The 14,487-nt window shown below is 56.3% G+C and overlaps 2 protein-coding genes across 2 annotated transcripts in view; both read left to right on the top strand.

Annotated features, from left to right (window-relative positions):
* Positions 1-4,909: 4,909 nt before the first annotated feature.
* SLC45A3 (solute carrier family 45 member 3) lies at positions 4,910-12,171 on the top strand. Its single transcript, XM_008073280.1, has 4 exons — positions 4,910-5,309; positions 6,526-7,311; positions 7,982-8,247; positions 11,385-12,171. The coding sequence occupies exons 1-4, from the start codon at positions 5,138-5,140 to the stop codon at positions 11,820-11,822; spliced, it is 1,662 nt and encodes a 553-aa protein (XP_008071471.1). The 5' UTR covers positions 4,910-5,137; the 3' UTR covers positions 11,823-12,171.
* ELK4 (ELK4, ETS transcription factor) overlaps positions 4,910-14,487 on the top strand; it is a 46,632-nt gene continuing 37,054 nt past the window's right edge. Inside the window, exons 1-2 of the mRNA XM_021706587.1 lie at positions 4,910-4,959; positions 5,189-5,309. The gene's annotated coding sequence lies outside the window, so the exon portion shown is untranslated. The remainder of the gene's footprint in view (positions 4,960-5,188; positions 5,310-14,487) is intronic.

Raw genomic sequence — 14,487 nt, 5'->3', positions numbered from 1 at the left:
GGGGGGGGGCGGGGGGGGGGGGGTGGGGGGCCAGCAGCAGCTGGAGGGGAATTGAGTGGGAAGGGGCCAGCGCTGGCAGCCAGGAGAGAGTTTGATGGATTACTCTGCAGGCCGAGAGGTTTCTCCCTAATCCCCCTTTGTGTCCCGGCCTGCAGCCCCCTCACTCTCTCTGACAAGCTGCTAAGCAGAAGGCTTCCAGTCCAAGCGAAGAAAAGGCAGCTCAGCAGGGCGAACTCTAAATCCCTGGCCTCCGGGCCCTGGGGGAGGCAGGAGTTGGGGAGCAAGTCTGGGGCGGGGCTGGGGTCTCCCTTCCCACTGCGGCCTTTTTTTTCTTACGATTCCCTTGAGGTGGAGAGAGTCCATTCTGATCCTCAGGTGTTGGGGAGCCCTGTGAGGTCATGCGCCTCAGCTATTTCTGTAAATCACTGTTGCATTTCTCTAGGGTGTGACTGGGGAAAGCAGTGACCCTCGTTGCTTTGGAGATATTTGGGCCCAGAGAAGCAAAGACTGAGTGGGTTGGAAGGCACCAAAGCCGTGTAGTCTAATACTGTGTTCTGCCTCCCCAGCAGCCCCTCCCTAACATGGGATCCGTAAGGGGGGGGCACATTGCCTCACAAGAAGGCTCATTTTCAGGTCTCTTTCTGGGGTGTTCTCAAAGCTCCCTATGGAACTGCCAGGAGGGCAGAGCTCATTTTGGGAGTGCAGTATGCCAGGTTGCATTAGGTCAGGCTGACAGTATTGGTCCCCGGGACTGGGGCAAGAGGGGCTAGGTGACAGGGATGCTGGACTGGTGACTCCCCAGACGCGAGAGCTGCACTCCCCTGTGCCCAACCTAGAGGGCCCTGGAGAGCTCAGCGGGGAGTGGGGTGCTGCGGTCCCCCCTTCCCTGCCATCTCACTGGCCTGGGGCAGGCCAGCCTCCTTGGGGTGTGTGTCTGGAAGGTTGGCCTGGGGTGGCCCCACCCCCTTCCTTGGGGCTGAGTCATTATTCCTCATGCTGAGCCTCTCCTGGTCCTGGTTTCCCCTTCTGCTGGCGGGTGGCTTGAAGGCTAGAGGCGCTGCTTTCCGAGGAGGAGCGTGTGAGAAAGCAGTGGGCCTTTGTGAGTGTGCAGGGAGGACGCGGGGTCGCCGAGCCCAGCGGGGTCAGGGTGGAGGCTGCGGCCGTTTGATGTGCCTGGGTGGGGTGTGGGGACGCTGGCTGCATAAAGAGGCCATAGAATTGCTGTCTGACACTGGCCCAGGGCGGGGGCTGCCCCAGCCCGGGTTCCCTCTGGCCCCTGTCTGTCAGCAGAGGGACTCTGCCCCCCAGCTCCACCTCAGCCGTGCGGGGTGGCAGGAGCCCCTTTGAAAGCCCTCAAAAGCCTCTTTATACGTCCCCCTCTGACCCTCCCTTCCCTTGGGAGCTACCAGGGAGTGGGCTCGGGTCGCCTTTCCTCCGCCTCCTCCACTCTCTCTTTTGAATTTTGGATAAAGTTCAGGCCAAGTTTGTTCCTGTTGCTCAGTTTCGTTTCCCCACACTCCCTGCTCAAGGTCCAGTCTGAAGTGAGGGCATTCCACTTCCAGTCCAGGAAGGTCTCTGAGCCCATGGGCGCTGCCCCCTCTGGGGTTGGACCTGGAGTTTCCTTGGTGTGTGGGGAGCACCTGGAGGAGGAGGATTGACGTCTTCACCCTCTCTTAGACTCAGCTAAGCTGTTCATTCTCCAGGTTCCTCTTCTTGCTGGGGCGGGGTGGAGAGGTCTCCTGGTACCTAGAGCTGGGCAGTTGGAGCCCAGCATCGCTGACCTTGCCCAGGGCCCCTGGCCTGTCTGGGATTTGGTTCTGTTCCCCTTGGGAAGAAAGGATGGCCTGGGGTGGAGCTCCACCCAGCTTCCCAGAGGTCTTGGGTTTCCTCCAGCTTTCTCGCTATCCAGCCATTGGGGCCGGAGAGGAGGGGAGATGTTTGGAACTCGAGAGGGACTTGTCCTAGAAGGCTGCTGTTCAGTGGTCACCCCCTCTACTTCCCTCCTCTTCCTGCCCCCTCCTCACCAGGTGAGCACTGGCTGGCTCTGGTTGATCTTCTGTTTGCCAGACAGAGTGTGTCAGAAGCAGTGAGGCAGGAGGATTTGCATCAGAAGCGTTGCCAAGACTGGAGGGCACAGGAAGAATTAGGCCCTGTCCCCCTGCCTGTATCTCTGCTCTAGAGGACAAAGAAATTGATGGGGAAGGAGAGGCAGAGGGGAGGGCAGGCGCAACACTGATCTGTCACTTGCAAGCTTTGGTGAGAAGGTGCCCTGGGGCAGCTGACAGGGGTGGTACTGACTTCCCTGAACCTGGGAACTGGGGAGCCTGGGCTTTCCCATGTGTGCCCCAGGGAAGAGGGGATGGTTGGAGACTAGAGTTAGTGCTCAGGAGGCCTCTGTAGTTTCCTCACCCTCAGGACTCTAGAATGCAATGAACGGGGGACTGGGGCACTGGGAAGGATAAGAAAGGGGGCTTTCGGAGGGAGAGTATACCTACGGGCTTGGAATTCCCCAGGCACTTCTAGGCTGGAAGAGTGAAGTCTGGGGGGTGGCAAGAATGCCCTGGAACCCCTGGGTAGAGTAGAAATCAGAAGAGGGAGGACGGGCTCTGCAACCTAAGAACAGAAGGGTGTCCCACGGACTTGGAGCCTGCCCACTTCTAGCCAACTCCTTCCAATGAATTCCTTACCTGGCCCAGCCCCCAGTTTCCAGGTAAAGAACCTCTGGGGGGCAGAGAGAGGGGGAAGAGGGAGGCTCCTAGTGAACTCTCAGAGCTGTAGGAGGGTGGAGGACCATTCTTGTCCTCACCCTTTCTTGTCTTATTCCTTTGTGGGCTAAGAAGGATCCTTCTCAGTCCAGGGAGGACTGGGGACTGGGTTAAGGGAGGGGGAAGGAAGATGGGGTGATTAATGGTTGCTGGAGAGCTGCAATTTATTTTAAACAGCGGGGAGCAACCAGGCCTTGGAGTATGGGGGCAGGTTGTGGGTGAGGCTGAGTATGACAAAGTCTCTGTTTGCTCAGGGAGGGCCTGCTCCCTTGAAAACCCAGAGCAGGTGAGTGTCCAGGAATCTTCCAGACCAAGGGTGGGGAGCGGAATGGGCTGGAAGCCTTTGGACCCAGAACCTCTCCCTCCAGGCTGGATAGCACTACCCCAGTGTCTTTGTAGTCTCTGGCTTTCTTTCTGGGGGCGCTGTACAAATTGTGGAAATGCAGACATGGGGAAGGGCTTGAGTTGAACCCACAACAACTCAACTAAGACTGATGTCTCACCCCTTCACCTCCCTCTGGGACTGTGTGGGTCAGTATTTCACACTCCTCCCCATGCCATGGCCTTAAGAGGCCCTGTACCTGTCCCAAAATGTGAGTCTGTGCAGGGCTTTGGGGAGGAGGCTGCTGGTTGTCCAGCTTTATCTCAAGTTCCTTCCTTCCTGGTCTACCAGCTGCAAAGTCCCGTAAGGCAGTTTTGGTGCAGACAGACCTTACCCAGGACTGATGGCCGTCTGACTTCTCTATGGCACAACTCAGAGAGCACCTACAGCATGTTTTGTAACACACAAGGCCCCATGGGGTTTGGTGTTATTTGAAAAGATAAAGGCCGCTGAAATGCCTTTTATTATAAGAGGCTAAGGTTGGCAGAGGGAATGAGTAGGGGCTGGGGGTGCTCTTGTGGGGAGACGAGAGCCAGGCCCTCAGCCCATGTGGTCCTTGCACTGAAGTAGCTGCCCTTCAATAGCATTCATGGGATTGAATCAGGGAGGAGAGGGAAGGCGCTGCAGCCAGGAATGCTGGGAAGTTCAGTCCCCTGCCTCTGTTTTGGGGTGGATGACAGGGCAGGGACCTTTTGCCTTTTCTCACCAAGGTCCTCATCCTCTTGATGACTGACTTGATTTCCCCTCTTTCAGGATAACTTCTCAGCGGAGGAGACTGTGGTGGGTGCTTTGTCAGGAAGCAACCTGTGGTGGCCCCCTGCTTGGGGAACGGGAGGGGGCAGGGTAGACACGCACCCAATGGGATTGGAGCAGCAGCGGAGGAGGCGGGACTAGCAGGAAGGGGTGTGGAGACTTCTCTGCTGAGATGGAGCCATTTAGGGAACAGAGAAGGGCTACCCAGGAAGTGGTATGGCATCCTGCCAGCTCGAGGGTCACTGGCGTCATCATAGGTGCTGCCAGGTAGTGTGGTTGCATGCCCCTGTGAGGCTGGGATCTGGGAGCGGCCCCACTGTCCCATGCCAGTTGGGCAGCCATATGTGGGACCATTTCTTCCCCATGAACATTGAACTCGGGAGAAACTCAAGGAAGTTTTCTGGCCTAGGTTCATCCAAGGGAGCTCTCATTAAGTGGCTTCAGAGACAGGTTAAAACAACCCAACAGCACACAGCCTCTCCACTCTTCCCCTTCATCCTCATCTTTGGGGGTAGGGATTATGGTGCACCATGGCTCACAGCCAGGCAGTGCGGAATAGGAAGTGTTACTCTTAACAAAGAGGGATTGAACAGCCCGGCTTTGGGAGTTAGAGAAAAGCAAACAAACCAGGCCTGGCAGAGGGTCTCCAGGGGCACCTTGACTGCCGGGCCTGGGCAACTAGAAATTCAGTTGGTTTGATTTTTTGTTTTATTTTTTTCTTATACTATCAGACAAGGGCAATTGCAAAGTTATTTCAAAACAGAATAACCAATACCTGTTTGGCTCTGTAGTATGCTGAGGTTTAAAAATCATATTTACCTTATTAATTATGTCAGCCTTAGGCTAATATTAACATGTATTTCCTGACTGGGCGGCAGAGGGTGGCACCTAGGTGACAGGGCCAATCGCTGGCCTGTGAAAGAACAGGATCCAGAGAGTGTCAGGCAAATCCTGGAGACTGACCCCCAAGACTCAACAGTTCGTGTGCTTGTGACTGTCCCGCCCTTTTAGGATCTGAGTGAGGAGCTGTGTTGCCGCTGAGACGCCCCACGGCAGCAGGTGTTGAGCATGGGCTGAGAAGCTGGCCGGGCACCAGAGAACTGGCCGCGATGGGCACCGGGCTGAGTCCTAGGCAGTCAGCAGCAGCAAGGAGGGTCTGCGGCTTCTGGAGTAGAGCTGGGAGGAAGCAGTTCAGGAGCGCTTGAAAGGCTCCGGAGCCCTACCTGCCCGGCCCACCATGTTCCAGAGGCTGTGGGTGAGCCGCCTGCTGCGGCACCGGAAAACCCAGCTCCTGCTGGTTAACCTGTTAACCTTTGGCCTGGAGGTGTGCCTGGCCGCAGGCATCACCTACGTGCCACCCCTGCTGCTGGAAGTGGGGGTAGAAGAGAAGTTCATGACCATGGTGCTGGGTGAGTCACTACATCCTCCTTCCTTCCTGTTCCCAATATGTGCCACCTCGGATATAGGGCAAGAGTGCCCAGGGAGCTGCTCAGAGGGAGGTGGGGTTCCTGCCGTTCACGTGTCTGGTGGGTGGGTAGCTCTGGGCAGAGAGATGGCCCTGGGCTGAGGGGCACACACTAAGAGCAAGAAGAGAGTGGAGGGACATGTCCTAATCACCTTCTAATCCCTGGCCTTGTGCAATGCACGGTGCCTCCTAGGAGACACTGGGGAAGTTACTCCCAAGCTTTGTCTAGCCCTTTCTAATTTTACTTTTTGAGTTGAGGTCTCACTCTGTCACCCAGGCTGGAGTGCAGTGGCATGATCACAGCCTACCACAGCTTCAGCCTTCTGGGCTCAGGCAATCTTCTGCCCCCCAAATAGCTGGGACTACAAGCATGAGTGACCACATCTGGCTAATTTTAAAATTTTTTGTAGAGCCAGGGTCTCGTTGTGTTGCCCAGGCTGGTCTCGAATTCCTGAGCTTCAAGCAGTCTTCCCGCCTCAGCCTCCCAAGTGCTGGGATTACAGGCGTGAGCCACCACGCCCCGCCCAAGTGCTGGGATTACAGGCATGAGCCACCCGTCTTGCCCTTTTGTATCTCTATTATCTCATTTAATCCTTATAACCACTCTTTGAGGTGATCCATTTTGCATAGAAGAAAACGAAGGCTTATGAGAGGTTAGGTGAGCCTCAGCCAAGGCTTGCACAGCTGCTGATCAGTAGAGTTGAGACTGGATCAGGTCTTCCAGCAAGGTCTCACTCTTGCCCCTGGATAGGGTGGGCTCCTGACTTGGCAGATGACTTTTGCAAAAGCCACAGAAGCCAAGTGGTCACCATTGTGTGACAGTTCCCTCCCCAGGAAGAGGGGACCCTGTCAGGCTTGCGGACTCTGGAGTCAGACTGTCCATTGAAACCCTGTGTCTTACATTGCCTAGCTCTGTGCCATTGCCTAAGTATCACTTTTCAGTTGCTTCACGCCTCAGTTTCTCCACGTGAAAATGTGGGCATTTGTAATACATATATTGTGGGGAATAAATTAGAGGGACTTAGCACAGTGGCTGGTACAGAGTTTGCCCTTGACATAATGTTGTTTCTGTCCTTCTTACGACGGAGCTTGGTTCCCCTTCCCCCTCCCACCACTCAGTTGTCCAAGGCGTTGACTCATACTGCTTACCTTTCTTGTAGGCATCGGCCCAGTGCTGGGTCTGGTCTCCGTCCCGCTCCTAGGCTCAGCCAGTGACCACTGGCGTGGGCGCTATGGCCGCCGGCGGCCCTTCATCTGGGCCCTGTCCCTGGGCATCCTGCTGAGCCTCTTTCTCATCCCGAGGGCGGGCTGGCTGGCGGGGCTGCTGTGCCCGGATCCCAGGCCCCTGGAGTTGGCACTGCTGATCCTGGGCGTGGGGCTGCTGGACTTCTGTGGCCAGGTTTGCTTCACTCCACTGGAGGCCCTGCTCTCCGACCTCTTCCGGGACCCGGACCATTGTCGCCAGGCCTACTCCGTCTATGCCTTCATGATCAGCCTTGGGGGCTGCCTGGGCTACCTCCTTCCCGCCATTGACTGGGACGCCAGTGCCCTGGCCCCCTACCTGGGCACCCAGGAGGAGTGCCTCTTCGGCCTGCTCACTCTCATCTTCCTCACCTGCATGGCAGCCACGCTGTTAGTGGCCGAAGAGGCAGCGCTGGGTCCACCGGAGCCCGTGGAAGGACTGTCGGCCCCCTCCGGGCCGCCCTGCTGCTGCCCGTGTCGGGCCCGCCTGGCTTTCCGGAACCTGGGTGCCCTACTTCCCCGGCTGCATCAGCTCTGCTGTCGCATGCCTCGTACCCTGCGCCGGCTCTTTGTGGCCGAACTGTGCAGCTGGATGGCACTCATGACATTCACACTGTTTTACACGGATTTCGTGGGTGAGGGGCTGTACCAGGGTGTGCCGAGAGCTGAGCCAGGTACTGAGGCCCGGAGACACTATGATGAAGGTAAGGCCCCAGCCACGAGGGGAAGGCTGTTGTGGGAGCTGCCCTCCAGAGGACACTGTTGTGGGAGCTGCCCTCCAGAGCCACCGGGGCTGGTGGCTGGACATCCTATGTGGTTCCTCACAGGCAGCTCCGCCTGCCGCTCAGGAGGAAGTCGGGCTGCTCTCAGGGTTTAATCCAAGTCATTGTCTCCCCGTGACAGAAGGAAAGACTGAGTTTACTCAGGGTCCAGAGGGAGTGGAAAAGTCAAGGCTGGATTTCAGGTCCCTCTGGCTCCAGCTGCAGTGTGCCCTCTGCTCCCCAATGGCGTTCTAAATAATCTCACCAGCGCCTTCCAGCTGAGAGGTTCTGGAAGTGTCTAGAAGCCTATGCAGAACGATCTCTGTGTTCCCTCTCATAGTCCTGTCCCCCAAACTGAGGCCGCCAGCAAATGCTTAGACCATCTTCTTCTGCTCTTAGCTAGTGGCTTTGGCCACGTTCTCTGAGGGTCAGTGGAAGAACCCAGTCTCCCCTTGCTACAGATAGAACAGGGAGGGGGCGGGGAGCAGGTCTGGTTCACAGATCTTGTGCAGCAGGTGCCCGTGGCTGCTCGTTCCAAGCTGCCCCCAGACAGTACCATGCCCTTCCCCACCAACCCTGTGTGACAGCCTCTTTCCCCCATCTCCCTCTCCAGGCATTCGGATGGGCAGCCTGGGCCTGTTCCTGCAGTGTGCCATCTCCCTGGTCTTCTCTCTGGTCATGGACAGGCTGGTGCAGCGGTTTGGCACCCGGGCAGTCTATCTGGCTAGTGTGGCAGCTTTTCCGGTGGCCGCTGGTGCCACATGCCTGTCCCATAGCGTGGCCGTGGTGACGGCCTCAGCCGCCCTCACTGGGTTCACCTTCTCAGCCCTGCAGATCCTGCCCTACACGCTGGCCTCCCTCTACCACCGCGAGAAGCAGGTACTCAGGGGCTGGGGTGGTGCCGGGAGGGGATGGTGCTTGGGGAGGCTGCCTAGTTGCGAACCTGATGCCAAGCAGGGGACCTTGGAGAAGGCTTTCTTTTATGGGACCTTGGAGAAGCCTTTCTTTTATGGGACCTTGGAGAAGGCTTTCTTTTATGGAGAGGAAGCCCATCCTAGCCCCAGGGCCAGAGACTTGGGCCGAAGGAGTACAGATTAGATTCTGGGAATGACTTCCTGGGGTCGGGGCTGTGAGGCAATTGTATGGACGATTGCAGGAAATGCAAAACCCTTCAGTGGAATCCTGAAGAGTCAGACTAGGGGAAGTCCTGGAAGCCTTCAACCTAGGCTGGTTGTTCTAGAAAGAGGCAGAGGGCTGGAACAGAGGACCACGAGTAGGAACAGTGCGGCCTCAGCGATGCCTCTCTTTTTTTCAGGGAGAGGCAGTGTGACTCACCTGTGCCTTGCTTTTGTCTCCAAAATGGGGGCGGCTCCTTCCTGCCTCCTCTTTCTGGTTTATCTTCCTTTTCTAATTCTCTTTTCTTTCCCTGCCTCCCTACTTTGCCTTTGCCTCCCCGCTTTACCCCGCCCCCAGGGCGGATATCTGAGCCTGACACCTGGCACCCGACACCGCTCACCTGGGCACTGTGTAAGTTGAGGGGGCTTCCTTCCTGTTTGACTCCCCCTTAACCAGCCCCTCCAGGGGCCCCCTTATGCGGGAAGCCTCAGACCCAGGCAGTGGGGCTACCCTTGTCGCCTCCACTGGCCTCACTGGGCTACAACTCTGGGAACAGAACACTGTCGTGAGGGGCATGGAGTTGGAGTGTCCCAAAGGAGAAGGAGATGCAGTTGTGCCACCTAGAGCTTCCAGACTATGGGAAAGACCTCCCCTGCCCTTGCAGGACCTGAGTGGGGCAGTAGATAAATGCGGAGCTGGGAGGCTAGGGAGCTGAGTTAGCAGCTGCAAGCCAGGAGGGGTCGAGTGGGAGCCTGGTCCCTGAGACCCCCATCGACCTGCTGATAACCTTCAGCCTCTATTCTTCTGCTGCCCCGGGCTTGGAGCGTGGGGCTGGTGTCAGGCTGGGTGCGAGCACATGCTGCTGTGTCAGGGAGTGTGCAGGGGCTGGTCCTCTTCTCCATGTGGAGGGGCATGACTGCCTTTCCGGCTCTAGCCTCACTGGTCTTTTCTGGGGTAGCAGGGAGGGAGAGGTCCTGGGACGCCCGTTTTTTTCTTTTTCTTTTCTTTTTTGTTTTGAGTCAGATACTCATTCTGTTGCCCAGGCTGGAGTGCAGTGGCATGCTCATGACCACTGCAGCCTCGACCTACTGGGGCTCAAGCGATCTTTCTGCTTCAGCCTTCCAAGGAACTGAAATGACAGGCATGCACCACCACACCCGGCTGATTTTTCTTGATTTGTTGTAGAACCGAGATCTCATCAAGTTGCCCAGGCTGGTCTCAAACCCCTGGGCTCAGGCAATCCTCTTGCTTCAGCCTGGGATGACAAATGTGAGCCACCATGCCCCGCTGAAGGTCCATTTCATTTATTTTATTTTATTTTTGTGTTGGAGTCTCACTCCATCACCCAGGCTAGAGTGCAGTGGTATGCTCACGGCCACCCCAGCGTTGACCTGCTGGCCTCCAGCGATCCTTCCACCTTAGCCTTCCAAGTAGCCAGAACTGTAGGTGCACGCTACCATGCCCGGCTAATTTTTTTTTTTAATTGCAGAGACAAGGTCTCACCAAGATGCCTGGACTGGTTTCGAACCCGTGGGCTCAGGCAATCCACTTGTCTCAGCCTCCCGAAGTGCTGGGATTACAGGCTGAGCCACGGAGCCTGGCCTGATGGCTCATTTCTTACAGCAGCTGAAGGCAGACTTGGCCCTGTATGCCGTCTGCCTAGTCCTTTGCCCACTTGTTGAGCTGCGTGATGGGCCGTAGGCTTCCCTGGTGTTGGGTTTGAGCTCTGCCATGGCTCCCAGCTCTCAGGTGCAGCCCACCAAGCTCTTCCATGTCAGACACTGCCTGGCAAGAGAGAGGCAGTGTTGGATAAGACCTGGCCTTGTCCTTAAGTAGGAGGCTCCATCTGGGCCATTGAGGGCAGGGCACGGGGTAAGGGATCCAGACACAGTCACTCTGATCTAAGGCAGACAGTGAGAAGGAGGTGAGAAGGGCTTCAACCTTGGCACAGCTGGGGCTGGGGGAGATGGCAGAACGGCTCTTCCTCCTGCTTGGAGTCTGCTGCATTCTCCTGCCCTGAGACTGCGGCTAGGGACCTCACAGCAGGGCAGCAGCTCCAGCCAAGGCCTGGGAGCCCAGAGGGCAGAGCTTCTGCTATGCAAGGTGACGAGGCTTTCTGGAGGGTGAAGTGCCGGGCGGGCAGGAAGGAAGAGGGTTGGGAGAGCCATCAGGTGTGGGGTTTTAGGCCATCAGGGGCCCTGCCTTTAGATTTCAGTCCTCTTTTATTTTTGTTGAGACAGTGTCTCACTCTGTCACCCAGGCTAGAATGCAGTGGCGCTATCATAGCTTACTGTAACCTTGAACTCCTAGTCTCAAGTGATCCTCTCACCACAGCCTCCCCAATAGTGGGGCTACAGGTGGGAGCCACCACACTCAGCTAATTTCTGAAATTTTTTGCTAGAGATGGGGTCTTGCTTTGTTTTCCAGGCTGAACTTAAATTCCTGGCCTCAGCCACCCTCCTTCCTCAGCCTCCCAAAGTGCTAGGATTACAGGAGGATGTGCACCTGGCCTCAACCCTCTCTTTTACATCTCTCTTCCCACCTATCTTCACCCCTCCTGTGTCTGTCTCTACCTTGGGGCACTGTTCTTTCCTAATCTGCAGCGCTGAGCTTGTGTGCTGCTTAGCTGTACCAGGAGAGGCTAGAGAAGATCTAGGCTTCCGGTTTAACACCTGTCCCCTCCCCACCCCATTCATTACCCTTCTCCCACACCTGAGGAAAGTCCTGATTAGACGCAGACCACATAGAGGCTCTGTTTTCTGACCTCCTGATTTTCATTAAGGCCTGTTGACTGGTTTCTCCCAGCCCCTGGGATGAAGGTGAGAGTCTGTTCTCATCACTGAGGGATCCCAGTACCTGGGTACACACCTGTCCTTGTCTCCTCCACCCCTCCCCTTCAGGTGTTCCTGCCCAAATACCGAGGGGACACTGGCGGTGGTGGCAGTGAGGACAACCTGACGACCAGCTTCCTGCCAGCCCCTAAGTCTGGAGCTCCCTTCCCCAACGGACACATGGGTGCTGGAGGCAGCGGCCTGCTCCCAGCTCCGCCTGCCCTCTGCGGGACCTCTGCCTGTGACGTCTCCATGCGCGTGGTGGTGGGGGAGCCCACTGAGGCCAGGGTCGTTCCGGGCCGGGGCATCTGCCTGGACCTTGCCATCCTGGATAGTGCCTTCCTGCTGTCCCAGGTGGCCCCGTCCCTGTTCATGGGCTCCATCGTCCAGCTCAGCCAGTCTGTCACTGCCTATATGGTGTCTGCTGCGGGCCTGGGTCTGGTCGCCATTTACTTTGCTACACGGGTAGTATTTGACAAGAGTGACTTGGCCAAATACTCAGTGTAGGATACTTCCGACACACTGAGGGGAGGACCTGCCTCGGTGGGTCCCAGCTCCCCTGTCCCACATCCAGTGAGCCCTCTGGGGCTACCAGGACTGGCCTCCAGTTTCTGTGGCTGCCTAAGTGGTGTGGCTCTCTGCTGCCACCCTGTGGTGATGAGGTGTGTAGCTGCACAGCGGGTGGCGAGGAGGGGCGTGCTGGGGCTCCCCTCTCCCTGGTCTCCAAGGGCTGGTTGGTGGCAGCTTTCCAAGAGGATTTCAGTCTGGACTTCTACAGGGAGGCCGGAAGGGCAGGGCATTTGATTAGCTCCATGCACTGGAATGCGGGACTCTGCAGGTGGGTTGCCCAGGCTCAGGGTTGGCAGGCAGCTAGTGTCCTGGTTGAGATGTACTCGGAAGGGATTTGGGGGAATTGAGTAAACTCAGCCACAGGGTGTCTCCAGGCTCCCTTCTCCTGCAGATTCCATGGGTGTAGCTCTTGTGTGGGAGTTTCTAGTGTGAAGTTTTCTTCCACAGGATTTGAAAGGATGAACATTATCTTGGGAGAGTTTTGAGGGGCGAGACACAGGGCCCAAACCCCCTCTCCATCCGCAGCACTGGCTTTCTGCTGATCCCCCCTCCCTTCCATTTCTTACCAAGACATGGCTTGTGGGTCCTTGTGTTGCCATCATAGGGACACAGACGTTTGAATACTTATTTATTTAACAGAGAAGACGGGAATCCATTGCTAGCTTTTCTGTGTTGGGGTCTAGGAGTTGGGTACAGTTGGGATCTCCAACAGTCAGGTCCCCTGAGATGGCTGGTCATTGGGCTGAGCATCGCTGGAGTCCCCTCCTCCTGGGGTCTAGCCCTCCAAAAGGCCCACCCAGGACCTTGGAGACTCTGTTCTCTAAATGCTCTTCCCTAAGGCTGGGGATGCTGAGGGGAAAGGTAGAGGGTGAGGCTTCAGGTCTCAGCAGCTTTCCTAACCTCCGCTTTCCTCTTGGCCCAGCTTGACTGCCCCCTACTTCCTCTACCCCCTCTAAGACTGGGCTGAGGAAGGCACTACCCTCCTCCCAATCCCCTCCTCTCCGCCTGTCCACCCCTCCAACTCCTCCCCCACCCCCAACTTCAGAACACTCTGGCTGGGGCCATTGCAGGACCAGAAGCACAAAGTGAGTTCTTCAAGCCTTTGTTCATCGTGGCCCCCAGGGTACATCGGTGCTTGGAGAACCTCATCCAGAAACTCAGGAGCACCCCTGCCTGAGCTTATCTCTCGGGGGTTTAAGTGCCGTTTGCAATAACGTCGTCTTATTTATTTAGCGGAGTAAATATTTTATACTGTATGTGAGCAATCAGAGTATATTGTTTATGGTGATGAAATTAAAGGCTTCTTATATGTTTAATTGGCATGTGTTTGTCTTTTCTGAGAAGGAAGGACCAGGGTTTTCTCAAATCATTCTCAACTCCCAGTGCGTGGGGGGACCCTAGCTTTGGGCAGCTTCAGTTCCCAGTATCCACCAGCAGATGGAGCCAAAGACCAGCACTCTCTGCCAATCGACAATCGGGTGAGCTGTGCTGCCGCCTCCAGAAGAGGAGAGGGAAGTGCAAAGTGGGGACTCTTCTTTTTTGCTCCGGCGATCCTTCCGCCTCAGCCTTCCGAGTAGCCGGAACTACAGGCACGCGCTCCCACGCCCGGCTAATTTTTGATTTATTGTAGAGATGAGGTCTCGCCAAGTTGTCCAGGCGGGTCTCGAACCCGCAGGCTCAGACAATCCACTCACTTCAGCCTCCCAAAGGCGCGGGATTATAGGCTGAGCCACCGAGGCCGGCTGACATTTTGCTTTTCGAAGGGTCGCAGTGTTGCCCAGGGGATGGACCAAGCACCCACCATCAGCCACAGCAAGCACACAGGGAATGCACTGGGCATGTGCGCGGCAAGGCTCTTGATACCCCAGTGCCTCGTCCACCTTCCTTCCCACCTCCCTCACCCTTCATGCCAGACCCAGGTCGAGATCAGGGTCCTCCCCGCCTTGCCGTCTCCCTAACCCCTCTGGCCTTGACTGGGCTTCCTGGTCCTTAGATTACCAAGTGTTCGGTTGTATGCAAAGACTCATTTTACTTACTCTAAAAAATGTTCTCTAGCTTTGTACTGTGGAAAATTTCAAATATACACGGTAAGCCTGGTCTAATGAACCCAGCTTCAACAATTATTAACGTTCTGCCACTTTTGTTTTATCTATTCACTCCCAGATCCCCCTCACCCCGAGTATTTTTATTTTATTTATCTTTTTATTCTTTGAGTCTGTGTCACCCAGGCTGGAATGCAGTGTCCACTCATGCCCACCGTAGCCCGGATCTGCTGGGCTCAGGCGATCCTCCCACCTCAGCCTTCCAAGTAGCTGGAACTACAGGCATGCACCACCATGCCCAGCTAATTTTTTTGATTTACTATAGAGACAAGGTCTCACCATGTTGCCCAGGCTGGTCTCGAACCTGTGGGCCCAGGCAATCCTCTCGCCTCTGCCTCCCAAAGTGCTAGGATTACAGGTGGAAACCACCATGCCTAGCCCAAGTATTTTTTTTTTTTCGAGTTGGAGTCTCACTCTGTCGCCCAGACTGGAGTGCAGTGGCCGCTTCCGGCCACTGCAGCCTCAACCTGCTGGGCTCCGGCGATCCTTCTGCCTCAGCC

Source organism: Carlito syrichta, unplaced genomic scaffold (genome assembly GCF_000164805.1).
Source record: "Carlito syrichta isolate Samal-C Ts95f unplaced genomic scaffold, Tarsius_syrichta-2.0.1 Scaffold315803, whole genome shotgun sequence".
Lineage (NCBI taxonomy): Eukaryota > Metazoa > Chordata > Mammalia > Primates > Tarsiidae > Carlito > Carlito syrichta.
The sequence above is the reverse complement of the archived record's forward strand: the minus strand, read 5'-3'. Positions and strand labels throughout refer to the sequence as shown.